The sequence below is a fragment of the Lytechinus variegatus genome, chromosome 6, assembly GCF_018143015.1.
Source record: "Lytechinus variegatus isolate NC3 chromosome 6, Lvar_3.0, whole genome shotgun sequence".
Taxonomy (NCBI): Eukaryota; Metazoa; Echinodermata; class Echinoidea; order Temnopleuroida; family Toxopneustidae; genus Lytechinus; species Lytechinus variegatus.
The window spans coordinates 40,827,653-40,848,603 of record NC_054745.1 but is presented as its reverse complement, the minus strand read 5'-3'; the positions used below and the strand labels follow the sequence as shown (position 1 = coordinate 40,848,603).

Sequence of the window (20,951 nt, the reverse complement as noted above, 5' to 3'; positions counted from 1 at the left end):
ATCACCGTTATTTTATTTTTATTTTTTTTTACATTTAAAGTCGTTTTTAACGCCTATTTTAAACGTTTTATAAAAACAAAATCCACAAATGGACATCCTAAAACCCTTTTGACATAACGGCCAGATAAGGTACTTTGACTGTTTTAAGAATGTTTAGTAAACGTCAAAATGTTAGCTGGGTTTTGTCTCGCGGTTTATGTATCATGTATGAGCAACCTTGCCACTGCAAGATTGCAATGGCTCATACGTGTTTATCGTGTACGAATTGAACGACTGGAATAGTTTAATTCTGCATAATATGAATAGTGTGTGTGGGTGTGTGCTTGAGACTGTAATTTGCCACAAAAAAGTATGCTGGTATCTTTGTAGTAAATAAATACTGGTTATTTCCTCCCGTTTCCGTATATAGGTCTACCATGAGACCTATGGCCATATTAGCAAGGTGCTAAAATTTCAATTGGTGCCAATGTCAATGGTTTAATTGTTTCTGTGGATGTTCCAAAATGGATTATTGTTGATTGATAGAACTGGGGTGAGTTCATTATAATAATTCATACACAATTTTCCTTGATTTAAAAAAAAGAAGAAATCTTTACTTATCGATATGTGGACCGATTATGGAATCTCATTGTCATTGTTGACACTGTCAAGGTGTGTTTTGGGGTGATACAGAGAAAAGCCAATGTCAATCACCTGAAAAGACTGACTGAACAAGTTTAATTTTGGTCACCCCTGTCGTACGTTGTGCTCAAAGTGGAAGAATGGTATCAAAATAGAGTAACAGCGCGATCCTTTGAGGCAACCAGGGCCACATCTTACAAAGAGTTACGAATGATCCAATTAATCGTAAATCTATGCAAATCCATCAGTGTCATAATTTCTTCTACAGGAAATTTGTATGAAAAAAAGTCGTTTGTAAACTAAGGAGAACACACCAAATTGTCCAAAAATCAATGAATTTATGGATATACATTCTTATCCAGAAATTCTTTTGAACAAACAAGCATTTTATATGTTGATGTTGCTGGCCGTCCATAGTTGCGATTGATCGGATCAATCGCAAGTCTTTTTAAGACGGGGCCCAAAAGTAAAATCCAAAAGGTCAAGTGCGCACAAAGTTCCACACTTGTGGGACGCACTGTAAAACTTGATTTGGATAAAAAAGGAAAAATTGAACAAGCATAAGACTGAAAATTTCATCAAAATTGGATGTAAAATAAGACAGTCATGGCATTTCACAAAATAGTTTTTAGCACATCACTGTCAATACGCAAATGAGGAACTGATGACATCACTCACTCACTATTTCTTTTGTACTTTATGATATGTACTATGAAATATTGTTATTTTCTCGTCATTGTCATGTGAAATGAAGTTTCAGTCCTCCCTGAACACGTGGAATTCCATTATTTTAACATTTTGTGCTTCAGGCAAGGAGGTCCTAATCGCCGGTCAAATTCGTGAAAATTGAAATATTGTATAATTCAAACAATAAAAAAAACCAAAAGAATACTGAGTGAGTGAGATCATCGACTCTCTCATTTGGATGTAACTGGCTCGTTCGTAGAACTATTTTGTTGAAAATAAGCGAAACTTTGAAACGTCATAACTTTCTTATTTTACATCCGATTTTGATTAAATTTTCAGCAATGTGCATGCTTGTTTGATTTATTTTTATTGATTCAATTCAACATTTTTCTGAGGGGGACTTGACTTTTAAATGTTAATGGACATATTTGTATATATGTTTGTTTATGTATGTGTGTGGGTGTGTTAGCCGTTTGGATGTGTATATGGGTGTATATGTCAATGTACGTGTATTTTTTCTTTCTTAATCGCATGTGGAAGCATATAATAAAATGGATTAGGAAGCAATGATTATATTATGTTGATTTTTTTTCTGCAAATCATTCAACCATATTTATATCTATTATTAAGTTACATAGAGGGTCTGGGCTTAGCTCATTGTTTTAGTATAAATCTACATTTTTAAGGTATTTTATTCCATCATTATTTGCTTCATTTTTTATGGGGGGGGGTAAATATTTTTGTATTTTCTTTTTGATATTAAATGAAAATTTGTCAATTTTGTTGCATTTATGTTGAATGAAATCCTTAATAAAAACATGTTTAAAAAGTATTGCTATGGTCCCATACACTGCCGTGTCATGGAGTACATTCTCTGTACCCTTAAGGTCGTGTGTACATAGTGTACGGCAGAATACAACAAGCTCCATTTACATTTGAGATATGTATAATTCGAGGATTCATATGGTGGTAACATAGTTGCAAATAGGTATTTATAAATCTAAGCCTACTTCTAAGGCAAGATTTACCAACTTATCAACTCACAAGACAAGGCTAATTTGGCAGCAAGGTTCGAATTTTATTCTGTTTAACAATAGAACGCCAGAATTTGTTTTTTATGATTTACATTTGCATCTATTTTTTTTTGCTTAGACCGGATATGGATGTCTTTTTGTTTTGTGTGTTTGGTCTTGCATAATATTTTTTCACTTCTTATAAACTGCATGTAGTGTTTAAATTAGTTTGTTGTGCACTATTTGCTTTAATTTTTAAAAATATGTATGAGTGTGTTGTGATTTGTCAGAGGAAGTCTGATTTTCCAGTAGGCTTTGTTCTGTTTTCCTCTGCAAGGTAATTCTCATGATCATTCAAATGTAATTAATCAACTCCCTTTTGATGCATTGTAATGTTATATTGCAATGTAATTTACTTTGCTGTTAGTGCGGAAATATATGAAAAATAAATAAAATAATTGTCCGCTGTTATTATGAAAATGTAACGTAATGATGCATCCGTGATTACCATTGGTGATACATTCGGAGATCTAATGCCGTGGAGTCGATTATATTGATTTTGGGCCATATGGACCAGAATATAGAAGTGCTGTACGTGGTATAGGAGAAGATTTATGCGGGTAGTTTCGGTTCTCTTTCAAATTTGATATTATCAGGGGTAAAGTTAAGTTTTGGGGCCTTCAGTTTGATTAATTGGGATAACCGAATATAGTTTTCATATTTCACAATGTCACTGCTATACTAACAGGTGTATGATGTAAGATGTAATAAGTCACCGTAGATTGCATCGATGGGGTTAGAAGTCGCGCGCACTGCTCACTAAAATGCATGTATGGGACTACACATTACTTTATCAATCAAATCTACCCTTTTAAGGCGTATAGAATTTGAAAGGGTTAAATATAAACATCATGTTTATTTAATCATTTATTGCACATCTTTATCCAGAGTAGCCTGTTCAGTTCAATACAAAAATATGTGTGTACAATTGAAATATTCAAAGAAAAAAAATCACTGGCCTTCCACAGGGCTCTGTATTTTAAAACACATATTGCATAACATAAAGACGACCGAAAACATTTTATATATTATCACAAGAGCAAAAAAAGAAGACACTTCTTGTCAATATAAGAATCAAAATGAGAAAGCAAAAGGTAAATAGCAATTGGGAGAGATAGACAAAGAGAGAGAGAGAGTTAAGGAGTGAAGCAAAAGTGTGTAATATCTGGTCAATCAATGATTTTATTAATGTACATAGGGGAAAGTGTACTGGAGAGGTAACACTATCATAAAAAGGAAATAGGATGAGCTGTAGAATAACTATGGGCTGGTATTGCATAAGAAATGATATCATTTTATCCCTAACTTTGTCGACGAAACACGTTGATCATGTTGATGAAACGATCCCCAGGATCAGTTAGTAATGATTTACTCTATACAATTGAAAGCTGACCCCATTTGACTTTTATTCATAATCTTAAGAATACGCAAAGAAAACAAAGGGGAAAACATTTTGTGTATTGGCGTTTATATTTGGGAGTGGGGGCATGGACCACCCCGGAAGAAAAAAGTTTCATTAAGAGAAAGAAACTGAAAAGAAAAGCGGTTGAATATGACATTATCATTTTCATATTGAGCAAACTCCACACTCTCAAAATAGTTGGGCAAAAATGCACTGTCCACACAACCAGACAACTATTATTTAAAATCTGCCCAAATAGGGTATATATATATATATATATATATATATATATATATATATATAATCATTATTAGGTGATTTGAATACAAATGTATTACAATACACGAGAATGGTAGAAATCTGACAACCCTTGTTCAAAGAGGAACTTAAAGGTCAAGTCCACCTCAGAAAAATGTTGATTTAAATCAATAGAGAAAAATCAGACAAGCACAATGCTGAAAATTTCATCAAAATCGGATGTAAAATAAGAAAGTTATGACATTTCAAAGTTTCGCTTATTTTTAACAAAATAGTTATATGAACGAGCCAGTTACATCCAAATGAGAGAGTCGATGATGTCACTCACTATTTATTTTGTTTTTTATTGTTTGAATTATACAATATTTCAATTTTTACGAATTTGACAATTAGGACCTCCTTGCCTGAAGCACAAAATGTTAAAATAATGGAATTCCATGTGGTCAGGGAGGAATGAAACTTAATTTCACATGACAATGACGAGAAAATAAAAATATTTCATATTTCATATAATAAAATACAAAAGAAATAGTGAGTGATGTCATCAGTTCCTCATTTGCATACCGACCGAGATGTGCATATAACTGTTTTGTGAAATGAAGTGAAACTTTAAAATGCCATAACTTTCTTATTTTACATCCGATTTTGATGAAATTTTCAGTGTTATGCTTGTTGAATTTTTCTGTTTTTATTCAAATCAAGTTTTTGTTGGGGTGGACTCGTCCCTTAAGTAGTTCGGCTACATATATCCACAAAACTCAACCATTTCCATGGCCTTGACAGTAATTACGGTGAATATTTATTATGATTAACTGTTATAAATACGATTAATGTTACTTTTTGGGGACTACGGGATGACAAAAGCAGCGTTTAATGCAATTTAATTTGTTGTAAATTGTATCTGTATCAATGAGAAAATTTTGTTTCCCGATAAACAAAATGATGTCTTATACAAGTCTAGATACTCCTAAAGGACGTTGTCCAGTTGCAATTAATCATTCAATTGGCTAAATAAAGATCTAAGATCTTTGACAAATGAATGATAATTAATCATGAGGTATTGCATAACAATCCTGTCTATCCACTCCAGCGTCTACCGATTCACACTTTAATAGTGGTCAGTAGGCACGCCTACTTTGGTTTGACCAAGGATAATGCAGAAGTGACAGGAAGTGACTATAATGAGTGTAGGCTTACACCTATCAGCAGAAACACTTTACTGACCTAGATAAATGGTATAAAAGCGGCTGTCACTTCTCCCCAGGTAGGATTTTACCATTGAAATCAGCTTGAGTGACCACATCAGGATCCTTGTTACGTAAGAAGAAGTCTACCCCCAAAGATTCACTGGCAAACCGGGCAAGCAAAACCCAACACTGTAGTCCTTTGACTGCTAGTGCTAATCAGATAAGTCAACCCCAAGAAAGCCAACCAATGACCGCTGATGGGAAAATGGAGCTTACTGGCGCTCTTCGAGAAGCTGCTCTCCTCACTCTTTTATCCGAGGAGATAGTCATCAAGAAACTGTCATCTTTACTGTAATCTAGTTTGATTTCAGAAATCGAGGGAGTCATTGGAAAGCGCCTGACAGAGTCCATCGATTTTGGCAAGTCAAAGAACGAGGAGAAATTTTTGAAGCTTCATGAACGCATCGACGAGTTGGAAGGAAAGATCGACGACGGTGAGCAGTATTCCCGTCGAAATTGCCTAGTCTTCTCGGGCATTGACAAAACAGATGAAAACACCGACGAAATCATCCGCAACATCTGTAGTAACGAACTAGGTGTGAACGTAAACGCCAGCGACATCGACCGCTCTCATCGCCTTGGCCCTCGAAAAGGTAACCAATTGCCAGCAGACATCAGTAGTAATGCTAATAAGAAGAAGAAACATAGGAATGTAATTGTGAAATTCGCAACATATCATGTCCGCAGTGCTGTATATCAGGCAAGGAGCAAGCTCAGGAAGCGCCAAGGAAATATGAGCATGATCTACATAAATGAAAATTTAACTAGGAAGCGATCGAACCTATTTTGGAAGATCAAGAACGCCCACTATGACTTCGTGGATAAAGTATGGACACAGGACGGCGTGATCCAGGTAAAAGGAAAAAAATGGTTCGAGACTCTTACAAGAGAATCTGAACTTCAAAAGTTACAGTCTCTAAAAGCATAACTCTGGAAATCGTCAGTAAATGCGACATATACCATCTAAGTTAGAAGCATATATCCATACCACTCTATTGTGCCATATTTTTGACATGTACGCCATAAACAACTTCTCGTCAAACGTTGAACCTTTTACGACATTTTATCTTACCTTACTTAATTTCACAAAGACAACATCCATTTCTTATTTATAGTTTTAATTTATCTGATATTTTGTCGCATTCTTAACAACTGTTACCCTTATTTGATGTATTCACATAATATTCACATTTTCGTTGTTAATGTTTTTTATTATATAAAATAGGCTGGTTGAAATCATAGTTTGTACAATATAATAACTTTTCGCCACTATAATAACTAAACATAAAAATATAGTATAAATGGTTACCTTACACCCTTGTGTTTTATGTAATAAGTCTGTAAAATGTAATCAAAAGGCGTTATTATGCACTCATTGCAATTTATGGGTACATGTAAAATGTGCAAATATATCTGAGGTAGAGTACCTCGACCCTAATCAACACTTTGTAAACTGGAGATGTTCAAAATGTATACTCTCTGTCTTACCCTTCTTTGATGAAAACGATTTCGGAGATGATGATTATTGTTCCGATATGCTTTCAGATATTGATAAATTAGAAAGAGAGGAATTGAGTTTTCCAAAAGGAAAGGGCATGAAAGTTTCACATCTGAATATAAGAAGTCTGCGAAACAAGAAAGTTGATCTTGAATTATTTTTAAAAGACAACCCATATGATTTAATAGGGCAATCTGAAACCTGGTTAGATGAACATATTTCTAATAACTTAATTTCAATAAATGGATATAATCTAGAGAGAAATGATCGAGTAGAATATGGTGGAGGAGTTTGTTGCTATATACGTAGTAATATATCATATACAAGAAGAATTGACCTAGAAGATGGTGAACTTGAGCTATTATGGCTTTAAATTAAGCCTAGAAATGAGACTAGCATTTTCGTTGGTACAATCATGGACCTGTAGGTCCATGGTACAATCTATAGGCAGCCCAATGCCTCAATGTCTTTTTTCGATGCACTTGAAAATAATCTTGATAAAGTCACTGCCTTTTCTGATCGAATTGTATTACTCGGTGATCTCAATTGTAACATGTTAACAACAAAATCTTTATCCAAAAGGCTAAATGAAATAGGGAGCTTGGCTGAACTAAATCAACTAATTCAACAACCAACCCGAGTGACAGCTAATAGCAGTACCCTAATCGACTTAATACTCGCCTCTGATTCCTTTGGCACATTACAATGCGGAGTCTAATCGATTGGGTTTAGTGACCACTCGTTGGTTTATACATTAGCAAAGTTTTCGGCCAGTACGTTCACGCCCAAAATCTCTCGTTTTAGAACTTTTCGTACCTTGGATGAACATGCTTTTCTTAGTGACTTAGGTGCCATTGATTGGGATGAATTGTTAGAAGCCCAAAATGATGTTAACTTAAAATGGAAAACCTTTTGTTCGTTATTCCTTCAATTGTGTGACAAGCATGCTCCATACATTTCTGTTCGAACTAAAATAAGAGGATTACCTTGGATTAACACTCAGTACATTGACATTGCAAGAGAAAGAGACTTTAACAAGAAAAGGTTTAACAAGACCAAAGATCCCATCTATTATAGCAGATTTAAAAGTTATAGAAACAAAGCCAATATGCTCAATAAAAAGTTAAAGAGGGCGTATTTTAGAGAGCAGCTCCGAATTGCGGGCAGTGACATGAAGAAAAGATGGAACATTTTAAATTGCTACGTAACAAACTTCCAAGTAACAAGTCGGACATAATGATTGAAGGTGAACTTGTGTCAGATAGATTAAAGATCGCTCGTGAGTTTAATTCGATGTTTAGTAATGTTGGTAAATCAGCTTTAGAAAGAATGAACAACGAAGATATTGGAAACGAAGCTCTAAATGGACTAAAACGAGCCCAATCCAAGTTTATCCTTGAATAAATATCTACTGAATTTATTCAAAGAGAGCTTAGTAACTTGGACTGTTCCAAGTCCATTGGTCTTGATGATCTACACCCTAAACTTTTGAAAATGGGTGCACATGAGATTGCATCGCCAATAGCTCATGTTTTTAATTATTCAATCCGGAAAGGTAGATTTCCTTACGATTTTAAACTTGCCAAGATTGTACCTATACCTAAGGGGAAATCATGTGGTGACTTAAATAGCTTTCGACCAATATCTCTTTTATCCGTAGTTGCCAAAATTTTTGAAAGGGCTGTTCACTTACAGTTAGTTACTTACCTAAAAAAAACCAACCTTATGAGTGAACGCCAGTCTGGCTTTAGGTCAAATTACTCAACCGCAACATGCCTAACTGAAATCAGTGATTATCTGTATGACAGCATTGACAATGGTCAATTGGTTGGTGCCGCTTTCTTGGATTTACGAAAAGCGTTCGACATTATACCACATAACCTCCTTATAAAGAAGTTAGAGTATTTTGGTATTACAGGACTAGAACTGGAATGGTTCAAATCATACCTTATCGGTAGAATGCGGTGTGTATCTTTTGAGGGCGCCCTCAGTGATTTTCTCCCTGTCTATTCAGGAGTACCTCAGGGCTCCATTTTGCGGCCCTTGATTTTCTGTATGTACATTAATGATATTACTAGCGTACGCTTCCAACCTAAAACACACTTATCTTTATACGCAGATGATACAGCTATTTTCATTCCAAGTTATGGAAGAAACTCTGTACAAAAACAGTTGCAAAGAAACATTAATATCCTCAAGAAATAATTTTGGAAAAACGGTATGATTGTTAACACAGATAAGACCAAGGTCATGTTGTTTTCAAGCAGAAAGAAAAAGATATCAAATTTAGAAATAAAAATGAATGGTGAAACGCTTCAGAATGTAAATGAGGTTAAATATCTAGGAGTTGTTGTACACCAGCATCTAGACTGGTCTCCTCATGTCAACGAGGTTATTAGAAAAATAACTTATTCTATCCATTCTATTAGAAGAATTAAACAGAGCCTGAATGAAGAATCTTTAAAACAATTGTATTATTCATTAATCCTTCCCCACATTGATTATTGCAGTACAGTCTGGGCGTCGTCAACCAAGAAAAACCTTTTAAGATTACAAAGATGTCAAAATAAATATGCCCGCCTCATATTAAACGCTGATTATTATACCCCGACCGTTCAATTACTTAATAGTTAAAGTGGCAATCCATACACACGAGATTTAATTATCAATATTGCGTTCTAGTTTATAAGGTATTAAATGGATTATCCCCTCCATATCTCAGAAGACTAATTACTTACCGTCATACCATCTACCCTACTCGACATGTTCTTACCAATCAGTTATACCTTCCCAAGCCCAAAACAGATAACAAAAAACGTCCATTTTCATATATTGCAACCAAACTTTTCAACTCCCTACAACTTCATATTCAAACATCCCCTTCCCTCCAAATCTTCAAAAGACGCCTTAGGCAACACCAGACCCTTTGAACAGATTTCCTGTAAGTAACCATAATGACCATTGTCTCATGATGTTTTTTTTTTCGTTACTTGTACTTGCCCATCTACTTTGTCTTTGTGTTTACATATTATTTTCGTTGTTTTATACTCATTTCATTTATGATTTTTTCTTTTTGTTTTATTTATTTTCATTCACTGTGTTTATTTCTGTATTTGTTATGTAAATCATGTATGTACATTTTGATAGGGCTCCCTTGTAAAGCAGGCCTTTTGGCTTGCTTGAGACTACCCTGTCTTTTAAAGAAAACGTGAATAAATAAATAAATAATCCACCTGCAGAACAGACTCTCCTCGAGCTCCAAGCGAATCGCCTTAAGGATCATTCAGTTGTCAAGAAGTCTTGCGCGTTGTCCTAGAAGATGCGGGGTTTTGTATGCGTATTAGTGTGTGTAGCGGCACTGGCCGCCCTCAGCAGTGCCCAGTTACGCGGTGGAGGTGAGGGTCAAGGAGGACATGGTCACGGAGGACCCGGTCACCACCACCCAGGTGGCGGTGGACCTGTCATACCACCAGTAAGCCCAGACCCAAACAGGAAAGAACCATGCGCCAAGTACTGGATACAGGAAGGAGATAGCTGTTACCTGTAAGTTTTAAGAACTAAAGACCGGCGCACACTATGCGATCCGTTGCGATTTCAAAAAAATCTAACATTTGAGATGAACATTCCAGCCGATAAAATGTTAGTGATCAGAGTTCAGAATAGTGGTAAGGACTGCTGGAATCAAAATTCGGTTTGAGCCTTCCTGTAGGAATAAAAGCAAATTCAAATCCAAATCGCAATTGCGTCATCATAGGCAGCGACCTGAAGTCAATTTGGACTTAACTCCAACCACAAGGCTTGCCGCAAAGTAAAATTATGATTTTATTATTCGAATGCCAAATTCTAAATAAAAGATTTTTTATACTTCTTGGTGCTCTTGGAACCTTCACATTTACTGCAAAATGCGATTCAACAAAAATCGCATCGGATCGCATATAGTGTGCGCTGAGCTCAAAATTCTGTTTGATATGTCTGTGAGCTACTAGCTTAATCGGTAGAGCGGGGGGGGGGGGGGGGTTCGGATTTCGATGACCCAGGTTTTATTCTCCTTTTGGTGGGGTAGCGCCGGTCATGCCGGTTGGTAATGCATTTATCCTCAATACAAGGTCCGTAAGCTTTCGGTCGTTAGGTTGCTTAAAAAATAAATACCACCACCAATCATCAGGGTATTAATATTGAACTAGAAGTATTAAACTTGATAACTGGTCTTGATTTAGTTTATTGAGACGTTTCACGTCGTCTTGACGGCCCCGTTTTATAAATACTTATTATGATAACAAATTCATAATTTATATAATTTCTGCAATTTAACGATCAGTCAATCCAAATGAAGAATTTCAGTAGGTGCTATTTTTTGGAAAATTTATAATTATATCTTTTTATGAAACGGATCCCTGAGCACTTCGTCGAAGTCGTCAGGACGAAATATTGAGATAATGAAATATAATTCGGCAGACAGGACTTGAAACGTCGCAACAATATAACGGAAGTCTAGTCGACAAATTCTGTCTTATAGTATTTTAAAATTTAATCTCCATTGATGTGCGTTCCATGTAATGTTCCTGCAAAGATACCATAAAGCAGCGCGGGGTTAAACTTTGAATATTGCGGATTTTTTTTTCATCAGTTACTTGAAAAATACGATTGTCGTTTGGTTACATGTTTTGTTTTCACCTTTTTGAATAGTGATGAAGGTGTCATCGAATTTTCTGTTTCTTAAATTGTAAACACAAGTTTCAACACAGGTACAGAAACTACTTTGCCGTTTTTTTTTCTTTATTTATTTCTTAAAGTATTCTAGAAAATTGAAAAAAAATTATCAATTTAAAATGAGGCTTGCTATCAAAGTAGATTCTTCCAGAGATCGTTATACATATTGTAATTCATGTTTTTTTTTAAATCATTTTTGTTTTCAACATTGTTATATTCCTATATTTTAATTTTATCCGATACTGAATTAAAAAAGGATGATTTCAACGGGTCTTATTACAAATAGGAACGTACATTTTTCAAAAGAAAATATTTTACTCTGACATTCATGATCATGCTAACAGTAAATACGATTCAACAACATTTTGTTAGTTTATAGTTAACTGTAATCTTTGGAAACTAAATTCAGTCGTTCATATATCATTTCACTTACAAATCGTGCAGAATATACTATTGTGATTATGCAGCTTAAATATATGTTTATCCTTCCAGAATAAGTGCAAACTATTTATTTCCCTACCATCTCCCATAAAAAAGGACAGTCCCCAAAACAGGATAACATAATTATGAATAATCCGACAAACTTTATAATTTCTCTTTACACATGTGTAAAGAGAAATTATAAAGTTTGTCGGATTATTCATAATTATGTTATGTATAAATCTATTTTTTCATATCATCACATTATTATATACATATATATTTTGAAATTATTACTTGTTTATCTTTAAAGGTGTATACCTTTATGACTTGTAACTATGTCACTAGATTTCATATCTTTATTTCTGTGTCAAACGTTGGATAGCTTACCTAGATGGATTTGAGGTATAAAATTCATCACTTGGATAAATAAAGAAAATAATCGATAAAAGAAAATATAAGAGACCGCTGCATGATTTACAAATCATGAATTAGATTTTTGATATGGAAGATGCATCGCAAAGATTTTATATCTTATCTACAGAATTATATTATTTCAGAAAATCTATTTCATTGTTTAATACAATTGAATTTTGAAAGTCTAAATACAGTTAAACGACTGCTTTAAGAATTATTATTGCTTTTGAATAATTTCAATATATACAATTATAATTTTCTTTATGTCATTATGATGATTTTTAATAGCCGACACGGATATTTCATTGATGTGCGTTTTCACAACCACGTTTCAACTCAGATTAATCCTTTTATTCACGATATATTATTGATAGAAATTTTGTTTATTCATAACCCATATCTTTATTCACAGGTTACTTTAACCCCATTTAACCCCAATTGATTATTTTGTCCTAAACATTTTCATACGATTCTTTTGATTTAGGCCTATATTACGTTTATATCTTCTGATTGTCTCTTGATACAGATTCGACAGTGGTGCTTTCCTGAGGCAGATTGCTGCTCCCGGTCCAATTATCGTCAATAATGAAAATGGGCTATTCCAGGGAGCAGCGAACACGTACTGCGGCCAGATGTACCCGGGTGCGTCACTTGTTACAGTCAACAGCCTGGCAGAGAACAACTATCTGTACGAGTGGGCTGTGAGGATGATGGTCGAACCGGTCCCTGTATGGATTGGTCTTCACGTAGGCCCAACTGGGCAGTGGCAGTGGTTTAGCGGAGAACCCGTCAACTACACCAACTGGGAAGGTATGGTGGCACCGGTGCCAGAGCCAGGTCTTGGAGCCATGATCTTCGATGCTGATATCCGCAACCAGATGTTCAACAACCAAGTGGAGATCACCCCGCAGTGGGTTCCAGAAGAAGCCAGGAACGACTGCCACGCAATCATCTGCGAGTACCACCCATCAGGACTTACCGCACCTACACTCGAAAACATGAAGTGCTAATTGAGCTCTTAAAGAGCGTGTATAGTGACTGCACTTCGGAGTGCTGAATTTTCTCGTTCAAATTTGAACTAGACAAATCATTGCGACTAGAGATTAGATTTGCTTGCTTTTATTCTAAGAAGGATGATAGAAAAGTCACAGATTAGAACATAGATAATCATATGATGATTTCGAACATTACACAGTAAGATATTCCAAGTCTCATTATTAGCATCAAATTTTACTACGTTTTATTAAAAAATGAGTCGATGACAAATCGTAAGGTGGCGGTCGCCTTTAGATGAAAATTGATTGTAATTAACGTGATCGACCTTTTGTTTACAATAACGTTAGACGGGCTTTGCAATTTTAGAGCAGTTTTATATGGTTAAACCAATATCGGTTTGATTCTTAACTGGTGTTATTTCAACACCGCCTGGATTTACACCAGTGCTACCCACTACACTGCAAAAACTCCGATTTTGATTTAGCACACGCCCGGGGTAATATAGGAGCACCTTGAGCACCTAACAAGGTGCGCTATGCAAGTCCTTAATTATCACTTATTTATTTTATTTATTACATATACCCACACCAAGTAAGTCTTGAAACGACACCAGCTTAGAATCAAACCGATGCTGTTTTAATACTAATTAATGGTGTATAAACACCCATCTGTTGATGTTGTTTAACACTTCTCTTGTGTGAAATATATTTATATATTAGATAGCCAAGACAGATAGCCAAGCGCGATTGGTCCATAACGCGTCACGTGATATGATCGAAATCAATGTATTTTCCCAGCCGGTCCACCTTCGATGAATATATTGACCAACCGGTCCATGAATATATTTTTCTACGTGTATGGCGCCCTCTTGTGGATTAGATGTTACCATGCATTATCGGCCTGCCTTGGGTCCTGGACCTGGACTGGGCTCGAACTTAGATTTGGATCTATGGCTAGGCCTAAACAAAGTTGATTTGAATAGAAAAGGGTCATTCACTGCGTTAGACTAACGTTACTTAGATATCTATAGATCAAGATCTAACGTTAGATCTATACCAGTTCAATCAATCACTGTGAATATCATAAACATGCTGCACGCATCGTTAGGCCTAACTTTATCTTCATCATTAGAGGCTATCTAATATAACAGATATTGACTGATGGGATGTGTAAAAAAAAATTTTTGGACCACCTAAAGGATTAATATTTTCCCTCAGCGCTGCGCGCTTCGGGAAAATATAACCCCTCGGGAAAATACAAATCCGGCGGTCCAAAGAATGTTTATATTACACACCCCATTAGTCAATATCTGTATAATATATATATATATCAGGAATGCGAAACGAATTCACGAGTAATGCAGATTTTGCAATGCCACCAATTAATTTTTTTTATTCACTCTCTAAATTTTCGGTGGACCTCTACCTTCTTCAGGGAAGATTCGTGAATTGTGACAAGTTTGAATGACAGTTGTTTTTATTAAAGTTGGCATTGCAAAAACTGCATTACTCGTGAATTTGTTTCGCATTCCTGATGTCTTATTGCCAATACGTGGAAAACCAAAATGCTTATATATATATATATATATATATATATATATATATTACCAACATTCATTACCAAACACAGTAGACAGTATGTTGCGCAAAATTTTAAGTGTGCAATCATGAAATTAGATTTGTTTGCTTAAACGGTTAGCAATTTTGGAAGTTCGCCTTGCTCGCGCAATTCTTTTTATTAAATTTATCGTTTTTTGTGTGTTTTTTAAAAGAAATGTTGTCCCATACACCGTATCTGGCCCCTCAAAATATTTGCTCATGACGCTACCGATGTGAATGAATTATGAATTGAATTTATTACAGAACGTCACCGGCAATTGCCAACATTTTGTTCAAAACAAGAAAATATATACATAAACAGATAAACAATAACAAAATAGTATTTTTTGTCAAGCAAAACAAAAACAAAATCAAAGCAAAACATAATGTGTCTGTTATTCAATTCCATATGCTTATTGAATAAATCAACCATACCACAAAGCAGCGACATGTGTTAGTTTGCTAGCCCTTCTCTTTCAGTAATAGGGAGTTCTCGTACAGCAAAAGAGGTTTAATGAGTCCTAGCCCGCAGAAAATGCAGTAGAAATGCAAGTCAAGTCAATTAAAATGAACATATGGAAAGTCTTCATCGAAAATTTGTGAGTGGAAACAGCAGTTTCGTCCGACGTTTCGAAGCTGACGAAAAATGGCAATTATGCCGTTTGTCCAGTGTGACCAATGAATTGATTTGAATTGAATCACCGACCATGGACGAAGTCTTCAATGTCATGACGGACAATCCCCGGGGGGCACTTACATTGAAGAGTGGATACCATGTGCGACCCCAAAACACGTGAAAAGTAACGTAATAAGGGTGTCAAAAACACTTAAATAATTAAAAAAAAAGGGTATTTATTATTGCTAGGAAGGCTACGTGTTTAGGGTCAAATTTGCGAGAGAGTCCCAGAAATCATTCGGTGTAGCTGTAGCCAAAATTCCCCAATTTTAGCCAAATAATACGGCACGTCAAAATATACACAACAAAAAAGTAAGTCCCCCCTTGAATAATTAACATCAATAATTTCCGAACCAAAGCGAGTTTTTATAGTATTTTTAAATGAGCGTGTAGGTAATTTTATAAGCTACCCTCTGAGTAAATGTTATGGACGTATTTTACGTCATGCTTCAGTGAGCACCGTCAGAAGGCAAAAATGTCACTTTTCAAAAGTCACAAGCCAAATATCATGACTTTGATTCAATTTTACTGGAACTAATTCCACATTCTCATCATGAAAATCAGAAGGCTTGTAGGAGGTAATTTCTAAAAGACGATACAACTTTTTTTGGCTAAATTTCACGGTTGAATGAACACAAGTTCAAATTTGCTATAATTGGATTTTTGACACATTTCTTTCAATAAAAATGATAGAATATGATGACAGTTATTTTCAATGAACATTTATTTTAAAAAACAAAAATACGATTTTCAAATATCATAGGCAAGTATTGTTTCATTTTGGTAACTGAAAATCATTTTTTCTCAACTTTTTCGTTATGTTCATGACCAATTAACATGCTTCAATGATTCAAAGGCGTTTAAATAACCATCCACGCTTGAATGAACATGTGGAATGTGATTAGCTCTTTTTTACGTTATTGGAAAAAATGAAATTTGTAACTATGGATATCTGTCACAAACCTCCTTGTATACTTTATTTGATTTGATGTTTATGAAAATCCCGATGTTTAATGCATCAGTGAGCACACAATATTCGAAAATTATGCAAATGAGAAGAAATTTCAAGGCCTGGCCCCACTCTGTGCCGTATCAAATTGTTATTTTGGTGTGCACGCCTTTTAGATAGTGTTACTCTGAAGCCATATGCGAAGTTTCATGAAATAACTGTTGGTAGAAGTAACAAAAACCGCCCATGAAACAAACCCTCATTTCATATTTAAAATTTTGACTTCCTCTCTCATAGACTTGTGTACATTATGGGTGCATATGTTTAAGAAAAAATAACCCCTTGTTCAATATGGTGGAACTTTTTTCAAGGCTGTCTTTAGCAAGGTCATTGGCAGTAATGTTTATCAACCTATGGGCAGAATTCTGTGCAAAAATGACATCGATTTGTTTATTCATAGATGAGTGAGCACGAATCAAAGTGGGAAAATTGGTATTTTTAATGTCACGGACTCATTTCAAAGGGTGTTAAAGTGAATATTGGGGGCGAATTCGGTTTAAAATGTGACTTTAATTGCTGTTGCTTTTATCATCCATCATTTCTATCCCCACACACTTTCCGAATTTTAAACATTTTCATGATTGAGCGAGCACATTCGAAACCTTAGGAATGAATACTCTTTATACTGCATAAATGTATTCTTTTCCTAACAATTTCTCATTATCAGTTTAATTTATGGATAAATCAGTGGCGGATCCAGAATTTTAATATGGGGGAGGGGCCTATATAAATCGGGGGAGCCACCACCATTTTCAAATTTTAACATGATCTTACAAGTTGTAGAGGATACTATCATAAACACCTATGATGATACGTCACAATACAGGGGCCGCAGAACGGTTTTCAAAGTGGGGGGGGGGGGGGGGCTAAGCCAAAAGTTGGAAGGGAGGGCTGACCATGCAAAAAAAAATCATAGTCGTATGGTCATTTTTACATTTTTGTACATGCTTTTGGAAAAACTAAGTGGGGGGGGGGGGGGGCTGAAGCCCCCCCCCCCTCCCGCTTCTGCGTCCCCTGCAATACATTGTGCTCACTCAACCATGAACATACGATATCAAAATTGTGTGTGGAGTGGCTAAATGATGGATAGTAAAACAGCATAACACCATAAAATTCACCTAAAAATAACTTTCCCAACTTTGTATTTGCACAATCTGAGAAACGACTCTTGTGACTTTCAAATATGGTCATTTTTAATTCAATCTTTAATTACTTATGCATGACTCAATCGATCAATCTAATTTTTCCCCAGGAGTTGCCTAATGGCTGTAGAAAACCACCTACTAATATATCATGTCTCAAAATAATTCCGTTCAAAAGTTACAGCAATTTGATTTAGGGGGGACTTACTTTTTTGTTGTGTATATAAACCGATAACCATTCACTTGCATAACCTCCTCAGATACAACAGTGGAAAACTATGGCCTTAAAGACTTTCACCACGCTGTTGCTACTTCTCGCTGCTGCAGTTGTCTACAGTACTTTCGCACAAGAAACTGGAGAGGGCGCTACTTATTTAGATCCCATTGGACCCAAATTGCCTGACGAGCATACGATGAAAGAAACTGTCGGTAAGCTGCTTGTTTAAATTCAATATTAACTGTATTGTTCTATATATGTAACGATATTACATTTCGCGTGTTGGACATAGATGAGATAAAAAAGGCAAAGTGGTAGGGCATTGTACTTTGTTCCAACAGAGTTTATTTTAGATTTATCGAGTTTATAGTATTTCAAACAATTTGCCAACATCGACGTGCTTCTCTGTTTTCATTGTAAAGCGACCGTCGTTTTAAAACCGGTATACCTGTCATGAAACAAAACAAAATTATTTACATATGGTCAGCCATTGGGGCAAGAAAGAAATTGCACTATATACGAAAAAGCCGGGTTTCTAAATTTTCAGCTTATACTTTGAATGTACTGAGTCTATGACACGATTTTTTTTGCATTATTTTGTCTTTTACTTCCAGCATGCACAGTAAATGGTCAAAACTGTCAGTGTTATCCCAGAACAAATATTATATACAGCTGCTAAAAGGTGAGTAAATACACAGCCATTGCATGAATGCACGATTTACCCAATGACAATGCTTTGTTGGTAATAAATATATTTTTTCTTTAATCAAAATTTTATTTGAAATCTGAACATATCTATTGAAATATTTCCTCCTAATGTAATTCCTACCTATCACGTTTAAAGGATATGTATATGCATATGTATATATTTAATATAAACGAAATAATGATCTATGTTCTCCTTCAAGGAAGCAAAATAATAAACAAAATAATCGCAGAAAAGGTGAAGAAATTTCATTTTAACTAGTTTTATTCTTCTTCTTAAGAGCAAAATAATCGAAACTAGTATAATTGATTTTTTTGGACTTCGATATTTTGGGCGCATAATGTGTGAGTGTGTATAGATAAATATGTACATACGTGCACACACATGTATACATACATATATATATATATATATTTTTATATATATATATATATATATGTAGTAAAGAAATGGATGAAGAGAACAAAGGTAGGCGTAGCTTAAATCAAGGTTCCCAAGAGCTATCAACCCTTTGGAAAAATTGGTGATGCCGAAAAAATGTCTCTGCCGGGAATCGAACCCGGGCCCCCAGCTTTGAACGCCGGTGCCTTAACCACTAGACCACAGAGACGGGTTAATGGCTAAGGCAACTCTGATTCAATTGACCGTCAGAAAGACAGATTTTCGACACCATATCAATTACAATTTCCTTTGTTGGGTGAAGGTGAGTTTCGAACAATGACAAGCCGCCATGCCTCAGCTGGATCAAAGCTATTGCTTTGATCGAAACTCACCTTCGAAACATTGTTCGAAACTCACCTTCACCCAACAAAGGAAATTGTAATTGATATGGTGTCGAAAATCTGTCTTTCTGACGGTCAATTGAATCAGGGTTGCCTTAGCCATTAACCCGTCTCTGTGGTCTAGTGGTTAAGGCACCGGCGTTCAAAGCTGGGGGCCCGGGTTCGATTCCCGGCAGAGGCATTTTTTCGGCATCACCAATTTTTCCAAAGGGTAGATAGCTCTGGGAACCTTGATTTAAGCTACGCCTACCTTTGTTCTCTTCATCCATTTCTTTACAATATTTAAATAAAAAAGAGTTGCCAAAAAGCTGTTGTACATGTAAAGCTTTACACATCTATATATATATATATTCTAACATTTTCTGTTCCCTCTTTATCTTTCTTCTCTATCATCCCAAAGAAGGAATTAAAGGTATTGTTTAACTTTGTAAGCAGCCGATTAAAAAAAATCTCAAACCAAGATGAAACATGTGTACCAGTGCATGTATTAGAACCAATAAACCCTGAAAACAACCATTATTGAGAATGAAAACCTGAAACTACATGGCAAACCCCGATTTTGTAAATAGGCGTCTTATAGACGCCTATTTTGAATTTGTTTCCTTTCTTTTCTATTACAGGACGTAATCATTTCGGTATAGCAGGAAGCGAACGGACCGCCTGCGTGGAAAACTATTAGATTGGGGAATCTGAAGGTGACACTACATTTCCTCCGGTGACAATAGCTCCGGTCTTTCTTTCGTCTAAAATAGGGTTATGATTAGGTTTCCTGTAAAGTTCCTATAGGTTTATGGTTCGGTTTAATAATAACAATAATAATAATGTACATTTATATATCGCTTATCGCAATAGCATAGAATAGCATAGAGTATATTATTAAATCCAGTGTTGAAGTTGGTAATTCGATTGATATGTGGACTTTGCAGCTGAGCAATTGTCGTCGGAGCAAACGTCATGGAACCAATCTGGACGTGAAATCATCTGCGCAGGAAAATCTCTATTCAATACCTATGGGGTTAGAATAGGATATGGTGGTAACACACCGGTTTGATAAACGTAAGAGTGGAGCGTTGTGGCCCAGTGGATTAGTCTTCGGACTTTGAAACAGAGGGTCGTGGGTTCCAATCCCAGCCATGGCGCAATTTCCTTCAGCAAGAAATTTATCCACACTGTGCTGCACTCAACCCAGGTGAGATGAATGGGTACCTGGTAGGAAGAAATTCCTTGAATGCTTTGAGCGCCTAGGCAGCCCAGCTAAAGCCGGGGTAATAATAACAGGGCCCGCTGGGAGAACAGTTTTCGGAACTGAAGCGGCTTCCCTTGGTAATATACCTATATTATTCATTATCATTATTATGTCATTGACTTACTTTTTAGGCTTTCACTATGTATTCATAGGAGTATAAAATCAGGTAATCATATGTCTAATTATAAAGCAATTTTCGAAAAACCTGCAATTAAGGAGGACACACTGCAAAAACTCTGGTGTTGA

General features: G+C 35.6%; 1 protein-coding gene and 1 long non-coding RNA gene across 2 annotated transcripts; both read left to right on the top strand.

Moving 5' to 3' along the window:
- The first annotated feature begins 428 nt into the window (after positions 1 to 428).
- Positions 429 to 20,582, top strand: LOC121417491. Its single transcript, XR_005970359.1, has 4 exons — positions 429 to 532; positions 18,015 to 18,183; positions 18,586 to 18,653; positions 20,080 to 20,582. It is a non-coding gene; the product is annotated as an uncharacterized LOC121417491 (long non-coding RNA).
- LOC121417490 (30 kDa spicule matrix protein alpha-like) lies at positions 10,019 to 13,358 on the top strand. Its single transcript, XM_041611212.1, has 2 exons — positions 10,019 to 10,329; positions 12,860 to 13,358. Exons 1-2 carry the CDS (start codon positions 10,106 to 10,108, stop codon positions 13,341 to 13,343), a joined length of 708 nt encoding a protein of 235 aa, XP_041467146.1. The 5' UTR covers positions 10,019 to 10,105; the 3' UTR covers positions 13,344 to 13,358.
- Positions 20,583 to 20,951: the final 369 nt, after the last annotated feature.